General features: G+C 60.4%; 2 protein-coding genes across 3 annotated transcripts in view; one reads left to right on the top strand and one right to left on the bottom strand.

The window, feature by feature from the left end:
* KIF25 (kinesin family member 25) overlaps positions 1–9,855 on the top strand; it is a 19,062-nt gene extending 9,207 nt beyond the window's left edge. The window contains 6 exon segments of the mRNA XM_067702986.1: positions 239–388; positions 5,511–5,717; positions 7,148–7,240; positions 8,602–8,814; positions 9,197–9,306; positions 9,309–9,855. Coding sequence (XP_067559087.1) covers positions 239–388; positions 5,511–5,717; positions 7,148–7,240; positions 8,602–8,814; positions 9,197–9,306; positions 9,309–9,622 — 1,087 coding nt within the window. The 3' untranslated portion in view covers positions 9,623–9,855.
* The window catches only part of FRMD1 (FERM domain containing 1), a 49,633-nt gene continuing 35,834 nt past the window's right edge, over positions 6,352–20,150 (bottom strand). For both annotated transcript variants that reach the window (XM_067701522.1, XM_067701523.1), the window contains one exon: positions 6,352–20,150. In XM_067701522.1, the coding sequence (XP_067557623.1) occupies positions 19,929–20,150 (222 nt within the window). In that variant the 3' untranslated portion in view covers positions 6,352–19,928.

Here is a 20,150-nt window from a genome sequence, read left to right as displayed (position 1 = left end):
TGTGCGTGTGTAAACGTGAATATGATTTAATCCAACGTGTAACCAAATAACCACACGGGTGGATTATGCAAAAGACGGTTGTCTTAAACGAAGGCCCGGTTTCTCGGGAACGGAGGAACAGAGGCTTCACAGGGAAGTGTGTTCAGGTGTTCATCCACGTGGCACTCGTCTCAGAGTCCAGTCATGGCACCAGGCCCGCTGTGTGTCTTTCTGTCCTGAAGTCTGGCTTGCATTTCAGATACAATGTTTGCATCTCGGCTTACGGACAGACAGGAAGTGGGAAGAGCTTCACCACGCTGGGCCCGCGTTCCAGGGAGGAGCCGACCCCGCTGTCGGAATCCTTCGGCGACTCGGACATCATCCCCAGAGCCGCTGGAGGACTCTTCAGGTACCGGGCGGGCAGTGAGGATGAACAGAGATACAATAGATGCGGTGCTGAGGGTGACAGTGTGTGGGAGACCACGTCCCATCTCCAGCAGGACACGTTCAGAACTGCCGAGCGTTCACTTCTGGGCGTTATTACCACAAATGCTAGAAATGCTTATGACACATTTATGTCGAAATTCTATCAGTGAGACAACACTTCTCGAGGAGATCTCTAGTTAGACGGCTTCCCCGGTCAAGGGAGGGTGGAGGGTGCAAGACAGCAGGGAGGGGACAGAGTGAAAACCCGTGGGTTTGCCCTTCTTCCTGCCTGGGCAGAGCAGACACACCTGGTCCTCTTTGTGGGGTGACAGCGAACGTGCGTTGAAGAGTCTCCTGTGCCACTAACACGGCCCCAGGAGCCACAGAGGCACGTCCCCTGCTGTTGTCACGATTTTCCCACTACAGTCACTGCTAGAAAAAACCAGTAACAGTTGCCCCGTGTGGTCCAGGAGGCCGTGGTGCCAATGTCTCCTCCCGTTGGTCACTGACCTCCCGCCCTTGGGGAGTCCCGGTGTGAGATACTCATCTTCACTTTTTTAAAAAAATTAACTAATTAATTTATTTTTTGCTGCGTTGGGTCTTCGTTGCTGTGCACAGGCTTCCTCTAGTTGTGGCGAGCGGGGGCTACTCTTGGTTGTGGTGCACAGGCTTCTCATTGCAGAGGCTTCTCTTGTTGGGGAGCACAGGCTCTAAGTGTGCGTGCTCAGTAATTGTGGCTCTCAGGCTCAGTAGTTGTGGCGTGCAGGCTCAGCAGTTGTGGCATGTGGGCTCAGTAATTGTGGTTCTCAGGCTCAGTAGTTGTGGCTTGCGGGCTTAGTTGCTCTGCAGCATGTGGGATCTTCCCGGACCAGGACTCGAACCCGTGTCCCCTGAATTGGCAGGCGGGTTCCTAACCACTGCGCGGCCAGGGAAGCCCCAGCTCATCTTCACTTTTCTCACCGTTTCCTAAGAGCTGTGGCTCACCCCACGTGCGCGCCGTATGTCCCTAGAGCCTGTCAGCCCCTGGAGGGAAGGCGTCTCCTGCGGCAGGTGTTCAGTGGAGCCCGCTGGCCCTCTGTGCTCCTATAACCCCTGGAATTCGGCTTTTGTCTCCATATCTTCTTACATCGTCCTTTTGTGTCTTAAAATCGGAGCCAAAACCTAAGAAGTCCCACAAAAGCCTGATATTTTGGTTCCTCTTCAAACCAATATTCTTTCATTATTAGTGCACATGAAAGATGTATTTGTTAATTTACTTCTTCTAACCCCTTCTGAGAAAAGACCTCGGTGAAATATTCCCCGATTTTTGGTAGTTCTCGTTCTCCAATCGTCTCCTGTGATTTTCAGAATCAGATTGTTTCCTAGGAGATCAAACCCGTCAGCACTGGTGAGCTGCTGCTGCGGTAACAAGCATCCTGAAAGTCCCTGAGGCCACAAGGCCCTCGAGGGCTGTGCTCAGCGTGGCCACCAGAACGCATGGGGAAGGCCTGGGACGAGGCCAGCCCGGGGGACCCTGCCTGTCTCGTCGGCCCGAGAAGGCAGAGGGCCAGACCTGAGTTCCACGGGCAGGACGCTTGTGGGCAACAGAGCGGCCCTCCCAGACACAGGGGTCACTCACTTAGGGACGAAGCCCTCCTCTGGGGACACGGCACCACGTGAAGCGTTTGGTTCCGTTTCAGGTTCAAGACACAGAAGCTTCGGCGTGAGTCAGAACTTCTCTGCAGAGCCACTGGCATTTGCTAAGGGTGTCACCCGGTCCCTCGCCAGGGACCCCTCGGCTGGCCACAGCCACGCTTGCTGGAAGTTGGGTAGCAGCATGGGAGGATGTGGCGGGACTGCTGCAGCAGCGGGTGGCTTTCCTGGATGTCATGGAAGAGGGACACGGGAGAGACAGGTAGTGGGTGAGAGGAGGGTGCTGTGTCCGCCACGGAGAGGGGTCCTGGGGAGAAGCGCTCCGCCCGTCTCCCCGGCCCTCATCTTACCCACATTTAAAGCGCCTGATCCGAGCGGCGGCAGGTTACCAGGTTACCAGGTTACCAGGTGTGCTGGTAACGCTCACAACCATCCAGCCCGGTGGAAGCAGCGTGGCTGGTGCCAGGTATCAAAGCATTGACCGGTAACTTACCTCCCCGCTAAGCACACTTTCAAGGCCCAGAAACAGAGAGATGAGGCGATAGAAAGAAGAGCCCAGGTCAGAAACGGGGCCAGAAGAGCGGGGAGTTAGAGAACCCTGCCCCTGAGCCTCACACGGCTGCCGTCTTCGTGTCTTGTGCTGGGGCCCCCGGGGGGCAGGCAAAGCAGGGTTTGGCTTCATTGAATCCCTGGTGTGAGCTGTGCACCTGCTTACAGTCTGTTCCGGACGAAGCTGGATTTGCAGACGAATAACGTACAGGTCATGTGTATTTGGTTCTGAAGCTTGTCCACGAGGGCAGCAAACAGAGGCCAAGGACTCAGGGCAGGACAGAGGCTGCTGAAGGCGTCCGGAAAGAGATCCATTAGGACCACACTTGGACAGTCAGCCTGTTAGAGATGGACACACAGCTTCACCAAATAGGGACGTCACACTGACACATTATTAAGTCACCTCGTTTCTACAGCGGGTTTATTCATGTTTTGAGTCTTGGGCATGAAGTGATAACTTAAACTATAGTGACAGGTGCTCCCACAGAGCTCGGGGTCTTACAGTGCTAGGAGCCTTCAGACGGGATTGTGACTCTGTTCTTCCGAGTGGGTGGCCACGGGCGAGGCTTACCTCACTGTCATCGTTTGCAAAATGAGAATGATAGTCCAAACGTGGAAAATTTTCTACCTCTTTGTTTTCTAACCACAAGTGGACAAGATCCAGAAAGGAACGTGTGCAGCCGTCTTCGCGGGTGAGTTTGTGCCCAACTCAAGATGCAGCACAAAACCATAATAACCTCGGGCATCGGTATCAGAGGATGTTTATATGAACGGTTTACCTTAAAAAAGGTGACTCTTAAATTGCTAAGGGGACCAAAGGAAGGTATCCCCCTGCCATTTCCAATAAAGCAAAATTCTAGTTGGGGTTCTTTCTGCCTAACACCCTCTCCTGCGTCCTCGGGAACCCAGCTGCTGGCCTGCCTCTTCTCCAGTGACCTCGGCTGTCATTCTTACCCACGGCATTTACAAGGCTTTCCTACCTGCTGGACACCACTGCAGGCACACGTGATCATATTCAACCCTCAAGGTGTCTAGAACAGAAACAGACAAATAACCAGGACCCAGGAGGACCCGGGCGGGAATAGGTGAACAGGACGAAAGTGGCCGAGGACACCTGGAGGGGGTGCTCGTTGGCGGGGGCTGTGATGGACCCGCCACCTCCCCCCGCTCTGACTCTGGGCTCAGCCCCTGTCCTGCGTCTCATGGGAGCTTCTGCGTATTTTATATAAAATGTATCACACTATATAGGAATCGTTTGCCTACTAAACACTTCGTTTCTTCAAAGCCAAGAATGAAGACTAGTTTTACCATTGTTCCCAGAATCTAGCCAGTAACTGAGTGATACTTGTGTGACGAATGAATCAACGCATTAAACAAATCAAGTACTTAATTTAACGGAAGAAAAATCTTTCCAATTAGCTCCCCGGTATTGTATAGATAAGAAATGTAATTCAGGTTTGGGGCCCCTCGGAGGGATGGAGCTGAGTGCTAAGAGGGGGTCTGTGTGCGTTTTTCCTGACGTGTGGCGGAGGGGGTGTACAATCTTTAGCTTAGCGCACCTTGGTTTTTCACTTTTCAGACAGATATTCTTAGTGTCCTCAGCAAACCCCAGTGCTGAGAACAACCCCAATCTGAGCTCTTTGCTAGCAATTATTTTCATCAGAGAATTTAGCTTATTTTTCTTTCATTGTCGTCTTTTTGATCTTCTTTTTTTTACAATTTATTTATTTATTTTTGACCGCACTGGGTCTCCACTGCTGTGCGCGGGCTTTCTCTAGTTGTGGCGAGCAGGGGCTACTCTTCGTTGTGGTGCACGGGTTTCTCATTGTGGTAGCTTCTCTTGTTGTGGAGCACGGGCTCTAGGCGCGCAGTCTTCAGTAGTTGTCGCGCACAGGCTCAGTAGTTGTGGCTCGCGGGCTCTAGAGCGCAGGCTCAGCGGCCATGGCTCACGGGCCCAGCCGCTCCGCGGCATCTGGGATCTTCCCGAACCAGGGCTTGAACCCGTGTCCCCTGCATTGGCAGGCGGATTCTTAACCACTGCACCACCAGGGAAGCCCCTAATTTTCTTAATTATCATTAGAAGACATTAATGGCTCATTTTATCCATAGATCTCTTGTGGATGCTGGTGAAAAACCCAACCCAGCAATGGTTGAGTAGGACCCGTCCAGGCCAGTGCTCAGAATGGACAAGGAAAAGCACAGTAGTCAGAATCAGACTGGCTTTGCCGGGCAAGTGTCCAAGATGAAATTGTTTGTTCCTTGGTGACTGGGTTGTCTGTCAAAGGGACAAAGCAGGGACGTGGGCGTCGGGGAGGAAACCCAGGGTCAGGGTCACTTCTCCCTGGGGTAGGCCTCTGGGGTTTTGCTCTAAGTGTGTAGTGACTTTATTTTTAAACTGATCTGCAATCTGCAGGTAGTACTTTAAAACCTAAAACAAAATAAGATGTGTGGTTGTTTTCTTAAGAGCCTGGGTGGGTTTTAGAGAGGTCATGGTCAGGGCTTAGTTGGAAGGCGCTATACCAGTGGAACTGACTCAGTTCCATGGACTCGATCTCCCCTGAAACAGGACAGATTTTAAAATAAACAAGCCCAGTTGCTGGACCAGGGCTCCAAGCCTCTGCAGCTTGCTTTGGGCTTCTGGGTGGGACTCACCTCGGGTGTGGTGGCTTCTGAATCAAGGCTGCGGGCTCTTCAAGCTTCTTTGTAGAATGTGATTAGAAACTGTCTGTATTCCCAAGACCGTTATTTTTCTCTGCAATTTAAGGAGGACGTTCCCTTCTTCCTCCGTCATCTTGATTAGTGAGATGCTACCCTGTGATCATGAATCATGAGTTTTGCTGCCCATTTTCCAGGACTGTCTCTCATTGAAATCATTCTCTAACCGCTTTCTCCACGGGGTTAGCTAAGCTCCTCTGACGGTTTAGTCTCTTGTGTGTCCCTCCCTGCCCCTCCTCCAGGCTGATTTCAGAAGATCCGTCAAGGAGCCCCGAGGTGGAAGTTTCCATAGTGCAAGTTTATAACAATGACATTTTTGACCTCCTGGCCAACGACAGGTGTCGAGAGGCGTCTGGGTCGGAGCCACAGGTGCCGACAACCCAGGAGGGGAAGGAGGTCTCTGGGCTGACCTACGAGTGAGTAGTCCAGGTGCCGAGCTCTGGGAACAACGGCACCTGCAAGGGGCCCCACGGAGAACCGGCCGCGTCGTCCAAGTCGGTGCTGTCCCCGAGAGATGGTCCATTGTGTTTCACTGCTTAGTGTGTGGTTCACAATTTTCAGTTTGCTTTAGAAGTGATCTTTAAAATCACAATGAAAGCAAATTAATTAATCCTTTAGAATACCTTCATTAAGAGCTGACGGGACAGGTGTTATCCCCGCAGCTCAGCTGAGGGAACAGGTGTGGAGAAGTCACAGGACTTGCCCGAGGTCACTCAGTTAAGCACAGTATCCTTGGGCACCACTTGCCATGTCAGTATTTTACCGAATACACTAAGGAAGCACAGCTCCTCACCTTAATTAGATCTTCTCCTCAGAGCTCTGCATTCTTTCTTTCTTTCTTTTTTTTGCGGTACGCGGGCCTCTCACTGTTGTGGCCTCTCCCGTTGCGGAGCACAGGCTCCGGATGCGCAGGCTCAGCGGCCATGGCTCACGGGCCCAGCCGCTCCGCGGCATGTGGGATCTTCCCGGACCAGGGCATGAACCCGTGTCCCCTGCATCGGCAGGCGGACTCCCAACCACTGCGCCACCAGGGGAGCCCCAGAGCTCTGCATTCTTAAACCCATGTTCGTGAATCAGCTTTGCTCCAAGGGGGGGGTCACCTGACTGACCACACAGGGAGGAGAAGGGATAAAGGGTCAGCGTCATGCTGCCCACGTCCTGTGGTCTCGAAGTTATCGAGGGAAGGGTCTGCAAGCTATTTCTAACACTTGAAAAGGCCTAAAGGAAATCACAGTAAGTTTACACAAGTTATCCAAAACTGTCAGCTTTTGATTAATAGATAACATGATCAAAATATTGTCTCCTGCAGATCAAAAGTTCTACTTAGCTGTCAAATCTCATGAATTAAAATAAGAAAGTAAATTAAATTTTTCTTTCATAAGTTTGATTTGATACACAAAGTATGTTAAAGTCTTGAGGCTCTTGAAGGTGCCGTACCTGAAAGAACACTTGATGTTGAAAAGGCTGGGAACCTCCATTTGGTTCCAAAACAGCTGATTATTCCAGGGTGAAGCAGTTAGAGGCACAGTAAGGCAGTCAGGCCTCATAGCAGTAAAAATCTGATTTATGATGTTTAATTTTGTCTACGATGTGCTGCCTTCTTGAGCTGGGTACGCTTAGCTTGTATGCGAGGTCTCTGTGCGGAGAGTTAGAGGTTGACGTGCAGGCGGCCTCCCCGGTCCCTCGGGGACGTTCGTGTGCTCTGGGCACCCTCGGGGTCCGCCCGCAGTGCGGTGGGGCTCGTGACGCTCGTGGCGGAGTCCGCAGCTCAGCCGCGCGGGCGGCCACCGCAGCGCCTGCCGACTTCTCCAGATCTCACCTGCTGACCGCGGTGCCTCTACCACAGCTGCTTCCCCCGCAGCAGCGGCGAGCGGCCGTCGGCGCCCGGTCAGTTGCCTGTAATAGAAAGCCACGTGCGAAGGACAGAATCCGCGCACCTGTAGGCTCTGGGCATGGCACAGAGCCCTGGGGAGGAACTGCAGCCACTTATTCGGAGGGTCTGGAACCCAAACCCAAGAGCCACAGGGACCCCAGGCTGAGAAGAAAGGGGGTGTGGGGTGGGAGGAAGGAGGGCGCTTTGTTAAATAAGAAGGAAATGGCATATTTTTACCTTGGAATGTGATGCGTTCAGCATGAATGACGCTGTAATTGTGATTTGGGCTTGGAAAGTTACACACCAGTATATAAAGTGATTCCAGTTGTGTAAGAAAATCATGCACGTGTCGCCAGGTCTGTAGGTCATCATTGGTCGGTAAGTCTAGGGGAGCGCACACGGGGTCACCTGCGGGGTTTGTGGAAACACAGACACCCCCTCACCCCACACCGTGATCGCAGCCCCAGGGCTGGGGCGAGGCCGAGGGATGTGCACTTCTCCAAGCTCACGGGCCCAGAGCCGCCGTGGAGAGCTACTGGTCTAGGGCCTACACTCGGTAACAAAGAAGCCCCGGGCCCAGGGGGTTCACCCTAGAAAGGGCATCCTCACCCCAGTCTCAGGCCAGTGTGGGCTACGTTCCTGACCCATCTTGTCTCGAGGTCACTTGAAACTCATGGCCCAGGCAAGGGGGCAGAGAGGGGAAGGCGATGCCCGGATTACTAACTGCCCACCAGCCGGACCCGCACTAACCAGTCCTAGGACCGACCTTGCCCCCAGGGAGCGCCGGGCGGACAGTGCTGCTGAGGGAGCCCTGGCTGTTGGTGCCCACACATCTGGTCCACAGACGAAAAGGCTGGGCGCCCCCAGGCAGTGGGCCCAGAGCCGCTTTCATGTTCTTTCTAAACGTAAGTGTGTTTTCTTTGCTTTCTACATAGGGATACACTATTTAGGGTTTGTGTAAAAAATCTTTTAAAAAAGTCTGTTTAGGAATAACACACGATGAAACTGATATGTACATCAACATGAAGAAGACTTTCTCAGAAGTTTTGTGGTGTATTATTAAAACAGAAATTGTAGAATTTGTTTCTAGAAGATAATAGATTTTTCCACTGGGATTCTAATTAATGTCACTACCAAGTCTTTCTAGCGAGCCTTAGCTCATTTTCTTGGAACTACTTAGGCACTAGCTCAGCTTTCAACAGTGAAAAACGCTCTCCCCTGCCTGTTCTTTCCTATTTCACCCGGAGGATCCCCTCAGGGTCACTGGGCCCCTCTCCTGTCAGCCTTTAAGAGGAAGGGATGAAGCCAACCAGGGTCTTGCTCTGTGCGAGGTGTTGGCCTCTGGGACGGAGCTGGCGGGGCCTCAGCGGGTGGCAGGCTGAGGGGAGCTTGGGGACCGTCTCCTGTCACTGGTCACTCCCCGGCAGCAGACCCGCGGTCAAGTCGGTCACTGCCCACGGGCTCCTCTGCCCCGCACCCCGGTTGCCGGCCACCGGGAGGAGCCCGAGCACGTCCCGCAGAACCGCTTCTGTGTCGCCGAGGACCCAAGGACTCGGGCGGGGGTCCCTGGGCCCCACCAGCCACGGGGAGCTTGTGCGCGCCAAGCTGCGGCTCGTGGGCCTGGCGGGCAGTGAGCGCGGGTGAGAGCGGGAAGCCTTCCCCTGGGTGGCCTGGGGACCAGGGGTCCTGACCGTGAGCGGACGGGGGTCCCAGGCCCGCTGTCCCCTCCCAGATGCCCTCTAAACTCCAGCCCCATCCTCCTGGTGCCGTCTCAGCACCGAGACCCTGTGCGTCAATCCAACCACTGCTCCCTGCGGGCGACCTGCGGGGCGAGGAGCCCGGTTCCCCTAAAAGCTTCCCCTGCTGGCGCTGCGTGGGTGCCAGAGGGGGACACCAAGGGGACGCAGGGTCTCCTCCACCCGCTCTTCCCGAGAAGCCTCCATTTTGCTTTTCTGATTCATCTTGATGTCGCCCTGAATGCATGTAAATCCTGTGTGTGGCGAGGTCTCTGCACTTTGCCAGGGTGTCTGGAGCGACGGGATCAGCCCTGAGGGAGACTTTGTGCAGGAACTGGAGCCTGGCAGCCCTCGCAGACATCCTGGGGGTGCTGTCGGCAGGCAGAGGCCACGTCCCAACAGGAACAGTGGGCTCACGCACCTGCTCCAGGACGCGCTCGGCACTGCCGTCCCCATCGGTGCCCCAAAGAGGGGAACTGCTGCCCCGCTGCCCCTCGCCCCGGGCTCGCCCCTCCCGGCCACACCTCCTGGGGGGCTTCCCGGCGCTCGGGGTCACTGCCGGCCCTTCCTCAGGATTTGCAGTGCTGTTGAGAACACTGTCGCTCTTCTCAGTGTTGTCTGGCCCTGGGTGGTTTGTGGAGTGTGGGCACCACCAGCCCCTCCGGCTGGGTTCCAAGTTCCTAGGGGTGTGGCACACGCAGGGGGTCTCTGAGCTGTGGGACTGCACTGCACTTGCACGGACGCCCCTGCTCTGGGCTGTGTGCACTGGCTGGCCATGTGGAGGCTGGACTCCTGGTTGCAGGTGCCAGAGACCCGACTGAGTTAGAAGAAGTGTGGGCGACCCTCGGGGCCGTTGAAGCATCAGGCTGTGGGTTTGGGGATCGAGGTGACCTGACGACGTTGGCCCTCACCAGCTCAAGCTCTGAGCCGATGGGGGGGAGCTCGATGGGGCTCTGTCCTGCACCAGGCTGTCTGTCCCGGCAGGCAGGTTCCTGAGCTGAGCTTCTCTGTCAGACTTTCCTCAAGGCAGCCCTGGCCTGGCTCAGGCCGCCCACCCCACAGGGAGCTCGGGACGGGAGGGGCAGGGTGGGCACCCCCAGCGTCTCCTACCGAATTTGACAACAGTTAAGTGGCTTGTCTTTCCTTGGGAGACACCAGTCATGGGAGGCTAATGGAGCTCCTGCCATGGGGGATAAACATGGGGCAGGGGATGGAAACACACAGGGGAGGGGTAGAAACGCAGGCGAGGGGACAGATTGCTCTGTTTGGAGCTGCAGCCCGTCCTGGGATGACTGAGGTGATGCTCCAGGGCCCCTTCTGTCCCTGGTCTCGGGGTCTCCCTCTCGCTCTGTCCACAGGATGAGAGGGGGGCTGCTCCCAGGGCCCGTGCTCAGCCCAGGACGTGCATGGCTGAGGGGGAGGGGATGCAGGGCCGGGCGCCCGCAGCCCACACTCTAGTCCCCATGGCCGGGCTGCTGTTTCCGCCTCGGGTTCCCTCCGCGCCTGCCCTTCCCCTGTCTTTGGTCTTCCTCCCAAACTGTTCACCCTACTGCTGGCCCTTGAGGAAAGCAAGAGCTGGATTCCACTGTGGGGAGAAGCCCCGGTGCTCCTTGCCAAGGGCCTGGAGGAGGCCGAGGGCCCTGTGAAGCACAAAGCGGGACCCCAGCCTCACCAGGTGCAGCCGGGGGCCTCTGCCCCCTAAGCGCAGGGGCACTCCGCGGGGAGCCCCTGGGGCGCCTGGGCTGGCGCTGCTGGGGGCCGGGCTCACCCCTCCTGAGCCGGTGCATACGGAGACGGCGGGTATGGCCGCGACCTGGGCTTCGCAGGACTTTAGAGATGCCACTTTTGCATTAGAATCTTTCCAACTGTGTGTCGTCACTTCTTTTTTCAAGGAGCTGATGCAAAGTTACTGGGCGATCGTGGGCGTGGCCCAGGCCAGAGGCACGTGGCTGAGACGCTGCAGAGCCTGGGGCTTGGAGCCCAAGTGAGCGCCGCAAGCGGAGCGAGGCCGTCCAGCCCCCAGAAAACTCAGGTGAAGGAGAGGTGGATGCGGGCTTTTCTCCCTTAAAATGTGCTTCCTGGCATTGCCTATAATGCATGTGCTGTGAAAATAAACACGCTGAATTTGAAGCCTGTAAAGCCGGCCCACGTCTGGACAGATCACTGAGACAGCAGGAGGCTGGGGGAGGCAGGTGCATCTGAGGAGCCGCCTTTGGGGAAGAGGACTTGGGCAGGGCCCACGGGTGGGTCCCAGGGGCTGGCCGGCTGCCGGCAGGAGGGACAGGGAACCTGTCCTCTCGTTCGGCACAGATGGGGTGTAACGGGGTGCCGGGTGCACGCACCCCGCAAAGAGCAGGTGACTGTGTGTCCTTATTCCCCCTCACGAGGACCTGTTCGAGCCCATGTCAGGGGGCCGAGCACGATGCAGACTCGAGGGGGGACCCCGGCCCTCAACCCTGGGTCCTGCGGACAGAACTGGGGGGCCCTGCAGACTTGGAGAGGAGAGCGGGGCAGCTTTATCCCCCTGAAGCCCGGCAGCTGCGAACGTGGGAAACACACCCCGTCGTTGTTCCTGGCTGTGGTCCTGGCTGTCCCCACATCCCTCCTGGCACAGGTGCAGCCCCGTCGCCGCCGGCAGCTGAGCGGGCTGTCAGTGCAGTAACGGACTTTCCGCTGCTTCTCAGAGCATCTGAGCATTGCTACAGGCCCGCCAGGCTGCGGAGGGCCGTCCACAAGGGTGGACCGTCCACGTGGCTCTCCCCACATCACCCCATTGCTCCGAGGGTTTGGCACGTGCCCAGAGAGGACGGTGCTCAGGAGGGAGCTGCCCGGTGCAGGGCCCGGCGGGCAGGTGGGCGTGGAGGCATCAGCTGCTTAGTGCGGTGTGGCCACCCGTTTCCCAGCAGGAAGAGACTGTAGCTCCGCAGCAGGGAACACGCGGGCGTCCCCGAGAGAGGACCAGGGTCTCGTCACCCGTCTCGCAGAGGGCGTGACCCCAGCCTCCGGGAGCCTGGTCCGTGAGGCCTGGCCCTGGCCTGGCCCTGTCGGGGAGGGAGGAAGATGAGCGGGAGAGGGGGTTGCCCGGGTGGGAAGACCCCGCAAGGGCTGCCACGCTCCGGGCAAGAAGAATCCCAGAGCCGCGCGGAAGATGTGCATTCTGATTTAGATCAGAATGGCTTAGATCTTTTCTGCGCGCGGAAATGAAAGCGATAACACCCAAAGACGAAGCGAAGAGCTGAGGACCCTGGTAGAGATTTTGTGCACAGCTCAGGGAGTGGGTCGCAGTGGGTCCGGGTCAACGCCCAGGCACAGCCAGCACCTCCAGGAAGGATGGGACACGCTGGTCCCAGCCCAAAGGAGGGCCTCCGCTCCACAGTGGCCGCCAGTGTCCCGGGCTGGGCACTCTGCACCCCTCCAGGGCACCCAGCTCCCGAGTGTGCCTTCTAGGTGCCCACGACAGGAGGGGGGCAGCCGCGCGATGCAGGAGCCGTGGGCTGCTCCCCGAGTCCCAGCCGCCGGGACACGGCTCCCCGGGGACCCGAGGGGCCAGCGCTGGGGGTGGGAGGGGCGCTGCGTGGAGGAATCACACACCATCAACCACACAATTAGATCCACGATAGACGGATCAGCAGAGAGATGGCAGACGACTGTAAACAGAAGGGCTAAGTGGACCTGTTGTGTGTGACACCTGCACGAACGTGGCAGCTGCGGAAGCAGCAGAGCACAGAAGTGTTTCGTATTCACAGCTCAGATATCGTGAGCAGCGTAGCCAGTGGAGGCAGAATCTTCTAAAATGGTGAAAACTCCCTAACGTGACAAACAAATCAGTTTCCGCTTCCCTTGACTCACGTGACTTTCGCGTTCCTGCGAAGAGGGGCGTTAAAGCAGCAGGGGCGATCCCGCGTGACGTGGCGGGGAGCAGGGTGGGGGCCCAGGCTCAGCGCACGCACGGTCCTCACCTGGGAGTGCCCGCCGGCGTGTCGGCAGATCCTGCGGGTGTGAGGGATGTGTTCGCGGAACAGGACCCGTCTGCGCGCTGCGTAATCCTAGGACGCCCAGCCCCCTCGTGGTGACAACCTGAGACTGCCACTGCGCCGTCGCCCCCCGAGGGCTTAAAGGGCTGGCCCGAAAGCAGGTGGATGCGACTGCAGCGAGCTCCGCTCTCAAACTGCCCCTCCCCTGCTTGCCAAGCTTAGGAACCCCGTCAGTGGGACGAGGCCTTTGGGGCGGATTCGAAGCCGCAATACAGCAGGACAGCAGTAACCGAGTTTCTCCACAGGACAGGCGCAGACCGCAGCAGCTGGGCAGGACCACTGTCAGCTCCTGCGTCTATTTCGGCGTAGAAGAGGGAGCTGGGGGACACGGGTGCCCAGAGAGCCAGGGACAGGTCACAGCCCTGAGGGCTGCGAGGCCAGAGGAGCCGCCCGCCATGCTCCCATGGTGCCCGGCCGTGTGAGATGGGCTCTGCCCTGAGGGACAGTGGCCGCTGCTCTAGGCACTGGGCCCTGGGCCAGGCTCCGTGTGACCATCCGATCGTGTCTCTGTTCGTCCCCTGGGCCCACGCGCCCACCGCCCCCGCTTGGCTGTTCTTTGGGGAGAAGCAGGTGGCGGCGGCTGTGGCGGGTACAGTGCCCCACCTCTCTCCCGTGCGTGTGACCAGTTCTCCCTGCTCCACGTCCCCTGTCCCCCCACAGCCCCGTGTCCTCCTGCGGTGAGAACAGCACCCGGGAGACGCTGCCTGCCGCGCTGGACGCCCGCTGAGGACGTCCCTTGAGACAGTCACTGGTCGCCCAGGCCTGGGCCACCACGAGCCTCATGGTTGGAACAGCGGGCCACACCCTGACAGACAGTGACAGGGGCATGAGGAGGAGGGGGGAGAGCTGCCACCGGCCAAGGGCAGGGCTCCTGGGGGCCGGCCAGGGCTGTGCCAACACATCGTCGTGGCCGCTGGCATCCCAGCCCTCAGAGTGGCCGCTGGCCAGCCTCAGGACAGAGCACAGGACAGCTCTCTGACTCTGCGCTGTTGGCAGAAACAGAAAACACTTCATTTGCGGAGGAGGCAGACGTGGGGTCTCAGGCTCACCGTGGCGTCCCTGTGGGGCGCCAGCACGCTGTCCAGCTTCCAGGGGTCCCGCGGTCCAGGCACGCGGGCAGCTGCCCACACCCTCCCTCCGGGGGGAGGCCCGGGCTGGGCCGGAGGCAGGGCTCGTGGGGCCCAGAGGGAGCCGGCACCGCCCCCTGGGCGCCCTGGGCACCTGCACCAGGCGTGTCGCCCATGTCCACTCGCTCACTCAGTCACGGGGCCACCCCTGGGAAGCCCACTGCACGACGCTGCGCCCTGTGGGAGCACCGGGCTGCTCCGTACATGGGGCAAAGCCCCGCCCTCGAAGACTCCATAACCAGTTGGGGGTTAGATGTGGCCCCCATGTCTGCGCCCCCGTCCACACAGCAGCAGCAGGGGCAGGTGTGTGGACCAGAACCTCTCAGGTAGACCCAGGTGCCCCCGCCCTGCTGTCCCGGGACAGGCCTCGTACAAGGACAGATGAGGGAGGGAGCTGGCCATCTTCGGGGACTTGTTGCCACTCTGGGGAACCTGCTTCCCGGACTTGCTAACCATCGCCAGGCCGAGCTGCCCGCCGCGGACGGCCCGAGCCCTTGGGCTACACTCACCCCGCACCTCCCTCTGCCGGCTGCCCCCCTCCCCCTCAAAGCCTCCAGCCATGCCCACGAGATTCCCCGGGGGGCAGTGGCCTTTTCAGGTGGCCGAGGCGTATTAACGATTAACGTGTTCCTACATCTGCTCTCGGAGGAAAGCTGGGTTTGCATTCACGGGAGCCCCACGCCCCCCGGGAGGAAGCAGAGAGCAGAGGGGGCGCAGGGACACGTTCCCATCTGTGACCAGAGGTCCTCGGGCAGAGCCCCTGGCGGGCCTGGGTGGGCTGGGCCTGCGGCCTGAATCTTATATAAACTGATGGTGACGGGGACCCTCCCGCAAGGGAAAAAAAATAAGGTGACGCACTCTAAAGGAGGTAGCAGACACATACCTAGAGAAAAACGTCACCACCGTCAAGTCACAACGTTAAATTTTTCAAAGCATGCGAATTGCACTAATAACCACAGGATTCCGCGAGGCGCTTCCACCACTTCATCCGACAGCACCCGCAGCCTCTCCTGGCTGCGTCCTCGACCACGTCCTTGACCGAGGAGTTCACCCTGCTTTTTCCCAGTTTCCCCTGACGCTGGTGTCTGCGGCTTGTGCCCTTCACAGCCACGGGAGGGCCTGGGATGTCCGTGAGCCGTGGGCTTCCCTGCCACCCCGCCCCCGCGGTGCCAGCTTTGCTGCCGCGTGCTTCCGGCACTGGGGGGTCAAGGTCCCCACGAGACGTGACCTCTGACCGCAGGGGTCCTCCCGCAGGCCACTGCTGTCCCCGTCCAGCTGTCCGTGACTGTGAACCCTGCGGGTATCTCCCACCAAACCCCACTTCCCCCTTGGCTGGGCCCCGAGTGCCCGCCGGCTCCGCCCACGGGGAGGGTGACGGGGTGCACGGTGGGTGGACAGCCAGCTTAACCACTGACGGTCAAAAAGTCCCAGTCCTGCACATTTTTCCAAACGGTGTCCCCATGTGAACATGCCGATGGGGCCCAAAGCCCAATGCCCATGGCCTGGCGGTCAGCTCGCCCTGCCCGTCTCCTCCGTGCCTGGGCCGCAGAGTCCCCACCGCAGGAGCCCCGGGCGGGGCCTGCCCCCAGGGTCCCCGGACACAGCTGAGCGACGCGGTCCTCTCTTCCGAGTCTCAAAGCCCATGCAGCCCTTCTTGGGGCATCAGGCTTTCCTGGAGAAAGGACACCCTGAACCCGGATTCTGTCTCCCAAGAGGGAGCCAGGGCCGTTGGGCAGAGAAGGCTTCACAGAGCGGAGGTGGCCGGCTGGACACGTACCCTGGAGTCCTGGCCCATGACCGAGAGGGTGAGGCCCCCAAACACCTGCCGCCAGGTTGGGCTGTGGTGCTTCTCTGGCCCCAGAGTCCCCGGGGCAGATGGGCCACGCTGGTCCACATGCAGGTTCCCAGGGCCCAGCAGCGGGTGGCTGGCCCTGAACAAGTCCTCGGGGTTCTCGGGAACTGGACCTGCTGGCGTGACCTCCGGCCTCACGGGGGAGCCGGTGGTCATGTCCGGCCTACTCGTTCCTGAGCCATCTGCCCGCCCGCCCTCCAGCGTCCAGAGGGAACCTGGGGGTCTTGCCTCTCAGCCCTGACGAGTGTGGAGGGAGACGTTTCGGGGCGCCCCCCGCAGCCCTGGGGGCCACACGACCCCCGGGGCGAAGGTGGGTCAGTCCTGAGTGACCCCTCACAACTGCGGCCCCTGCTGGCTAACACCCGTTTTCCGGGGCGTCTGCAGCATCTGCCTTGCCCGGAAGGCCTTGGGTCCCCACCCACGCAAGATGAAGAGGCGGCTTTCCCGCTGCTGCACAGAAGCCTCCTTCCTCTCCTGGGGACGGGCCCCCTCTGCCGGCCTTCGCGGCCGGCGGGACGGGGAGGGAGGCCGCAGGGGGCGGGGCTGGAGACCCGGGCGCGGCACCGCCCAGCCACCGCGGAGCCCCGGCGCTGAGCGGACACGCGGCCGTTTGCCGTGTCTCCGCAAGGCCCAGAGGGAGCGCAGAAATTGGAACAGGGCTCGGGTGGTTTCCGGGGTCAGCCAGCGGTCCCTGCCGCCTCTTCCGCCAAGGACACGGGCTGCGCGCAGCCTCTCTCGACCCGTGGCGCCGGCCACCCTCAAGTCGGGGTGGGTTGGATCAGGGGTGACAGACGCAGGCGCAGCCCGCGTTCGAGGTCGGAAGCCACGCAGCCTGAGCGGCCCCGCCCGCAACCCCAGGCCACGCCCCCGCCTTCCAGAGCCGCCCCTGAGCCGCGCGGGGGCGGGACGCACCCAGGTCCCTGCCGCCCCGGAGCCACAGCGCGCCGCCAGCGCCCTCTCGTGGCAGCCACGGGACGCGCGGGCGCTCAGACACCGGAGCTCCGAGTCCCCGCGAGGGGCTCCGAGTGGGCACCCGGTGAGAGCTTCCCTCCACCGCTCCGCGCCCACTCACCACTTCTGCCCACGTTCGTGTGCACGCGTGTGCTTGCGTGTGCACACGTATGGGTGTGTGTGGGACCGCAAAGCAGTCCGTTAGGCTGGGCTCTTGCTCCCAAATTTCCTTTAAAGGACCCTAGACCAGGGCAGATGCAGCCTCAGTTCTTACCATGGGGACCCGACTCAGTGTGACCTCGGAAACTCACGGAAAAGCAAGGGCTCAGGCTCGCAACAGCTCTGGAGGCCCAACCCCGTCCTCCAGGACCACACCTCCCTCGCCGCCTGCTCTTGTGGCCACAGGCTAGGAGTCCTCGCGAGCCCTGTTTCGGGGAGGCCCAGCTGGGCATGTGGGCACCTCCTGCACAGGGGACTCTGAAGGGCGGCCCGGGAGGTCCAGCACTGCCACGGCCGACCCTGGCCCTCACCGCGCTCCGTGCTGGGGGGTGCTGCCCCCGTCTGGCGTCCACCCCGTGCTGGCACGTGACCTGACTCGGTGACGTCTGCTTAATGAGGGAAAGACTGAGCAGATGAGGCCACCTCGACCGACCCCTGGCCACCCTGCCGGCCCGTGCCCCACGGCAGCACCGCCCTTCAGCCGCCCCCACCATGCTTCTTTAAAAAACAACTTAGACAAATATGAACTCCAAGGGCGGGGGCTGGTCTCCCCTCCAAGCTCCTCCGTCCACGCAGCGCTAGGACACCGTGGTTCTTCACGAGGTGAAGCTCTCGGTGTCCAGGAACCCTCACGGCGAGAATCTAGTACTCGTGTGGCCGCACCGCCCAGCCTCCCGGCGCCCCGCCCCCGGCGCAGGCTGCCCAGGTGCAGACACACGGACGTGTGTGCAGCTCTTCATTACACATGCGCGGTGTGAGCACGAGCGCGATTTCCTTTCACAGTAAGGACCAAGAGGCCGGGTTAAGGCCAGGCTGCAGACCCCGCCCCCTGGGCTCAGGCTCCACCCCGTCCCCAAAACACGGCCCTTGTGGGGTCCTCAAGGAGTGAGCAGAACAGGGAGGGGACGATGGTGTCTCGGGCACAGCGTCTGGGACTATCTGACAGTGACACACGGGTCAGTGCATCCAGACAGAGGGCAGCAGGTGTGCAAGGGGGGGGAGGGCCAGAGGGACGCACAGGTGAATTAAGCCATACCACGCCACGTGCCTGTCACCAGCCTCAGGCTGGGAGGGTGGTGTTACCCGTGGAGTCCCACCTGTTCCAGAGCAAGGAATGCAGGGCCCAGCTGGGGTCAGGAGATAGGTGAGACACGGCACCAGCCCTGCTTTTCCCTCTGGGGACACAGAGCGCCAGCCTGAGGCCAGCTCCCTCTGCCGTCTGGGCTCAGCGCAGCCACTCTGCACTGTCCATGAGGTGGACGGTTCGAGAAGGCCCCCTGCACGTAGGGCCCTGGAGGCGGTGGGGGCCATGTCTCAGCCCTGGGGCAGCTGCCCTGACTTGGACGGGAAAGCACAGCGTTAACTACAGCCCACCCTCCGGGCGCCCCGACCCCGGCGGGTCCAGCCCCAAGTGGGACACTCGGCCTGCTCACTGGCCTCTTAATCACCGGCCAGTACGGCCCCCGGCGAAGGTCAAAGTCCCTCAATATGCTTTTCCAGAAATCGCTGTGAAACTCCACTCAGCCATTCAGCCACCTGTGGAGCCGCCAGCTGGAGAGGTGGCGAAGCTCGGAAGGGGTCTCCTGCCCCAGACGAGGGGTGTTGGCGGTCCGGACCCATCCCTGTCCCCACCTCCCATCCAGTCTTCTGACTCGGGGAGGGGAAGGGGCAATGAATGGCCGGTGGGCGGGGGGTGACCAGTGCTGACTAGATGCCACGGCTCCCTGGTGCCCAGACGCCCTCCGGGCTGGGTGGATACTGGGGCAGGAGGTGGGGAAGGACCACCTTCAGAGCCTGACTTGTGATGGGAAGGAGAAAACTCAGGCTCTGCGCTGGCGGGCTTTCTTCTGGAGCCTTCCTTCTGTGAGTGAGAGTAGATCACGGCTTCCTCCTTAGCCTGCCCCTCCCACTTCCTGCCACCAGCTCCACAGGACCAGTGTCCACGTGGCTGTGCGGTTCCAGGCCCGGTGCCTCTGTGTACACACGGCGGACAAGGTGGGCTCTGCTGAGGGTCTGGGGTGACGCAGCTGGGCCCACGGCTCACAGAGGCACCTCTGTCCAGTGGGCCCAGGGCTGTGAACAGCAGGCGCTGCAGAGAGGGTGGTCTGGGGAACCTGTGGCCAGTGCAGTGACAACGACGGTGACCGTGAGCTCAAGGACTCCCGGGAAGCTTGCTGTTCTTGGTCTCACCATCTATCGAGGAGTTGGTGGCAGGGGAACCCCAGAGGTCTCTCCAATGTCCGAGAGCAGCTAGGACATTGGTTCCCAAACTTTTTGGCATGAGGGACCGGTTTGGTGGAAGACAATCTTTCCACAGGCGGGGTGGCGGGTGGGGGTGGGGGGAATGATGGTTCAGGCGGTAATGCGAGCTCCGGAGGGCATGCTGTGCGGCCCGGCCCCAAACAGGCCGCGGCCAGGCGGTTGGGGACCCCTGAGCTGAGACACCTTCCCTCGAGCGTTAGAGGCAGCGCGGCCCACGCGCCACTGCGCAGAGACTGGAGCCGCGGACCTCGGAAGATGCTCGGACCGGCCATAGTCCGAGCAGCAGGGAAAGTGAGACCTCGTCGGCACCTCCAGGCCTGACAGAGCTGGCTCCACCCCTCAGACAGGTGAAGGTGCAAAGCCGCCAGGTAAAAGGGGCGGTGCCAGAGGCCCCGTTCAGCCTGGCGGTGGTAGGTGGGAGCCTCCAGGGCAGAGAGGGCCGGCGAGACGTGGATGGAGAGATGGACGGAGCCCCGCGTGGATGGAGCGGCGCTGCAGGGACAGAGTCCCAAGTGGGCGGAGCCGTGCGGCGCGGACGGGGCCCTGCGGGGGTGAAGCGGAGCCCCGAGGCGTCTACACCACAAACTCCTCAGGGTGGTGGTCTTCTCCGAGCAGGTCCAGGGAGCGGGAGTTCACGGACCTCCTCGGCCCGGGGTCCAGCGCGCGGCGGAGGGGGCAGCTGCGCGGGGCGGGGCGCGGGGCGCGGCGCGGGGCGGGACGCGGGGCGGGGCGCGCGTCGTCCACGCTGCGGCTGCGCGGGGCCGCGGGGTCGGCTGCCGCCCGGGCTTCCGGCAC

The sequence above is a fragment of the Pseudorca crassidens genome, chromosome 13 (genome assembly GCF_039906515.1).
Source record: "Pseudorca crassidens isolate mPseCra1 chromosome 13, mPseCra1.hap1, whole genome shotgun sequence".
Taxonomy (NCBI): Eukaryota; Metazoa; Chordata; class Mammalia; order Artiodactyla; family Delphinidae; genus Pseudorca; species Pseudorca crassidens.
Note: the sequence above shows the minus strand (reverse complement) of the source record. Positions and strands in the feature narration are given on the sequence as shown.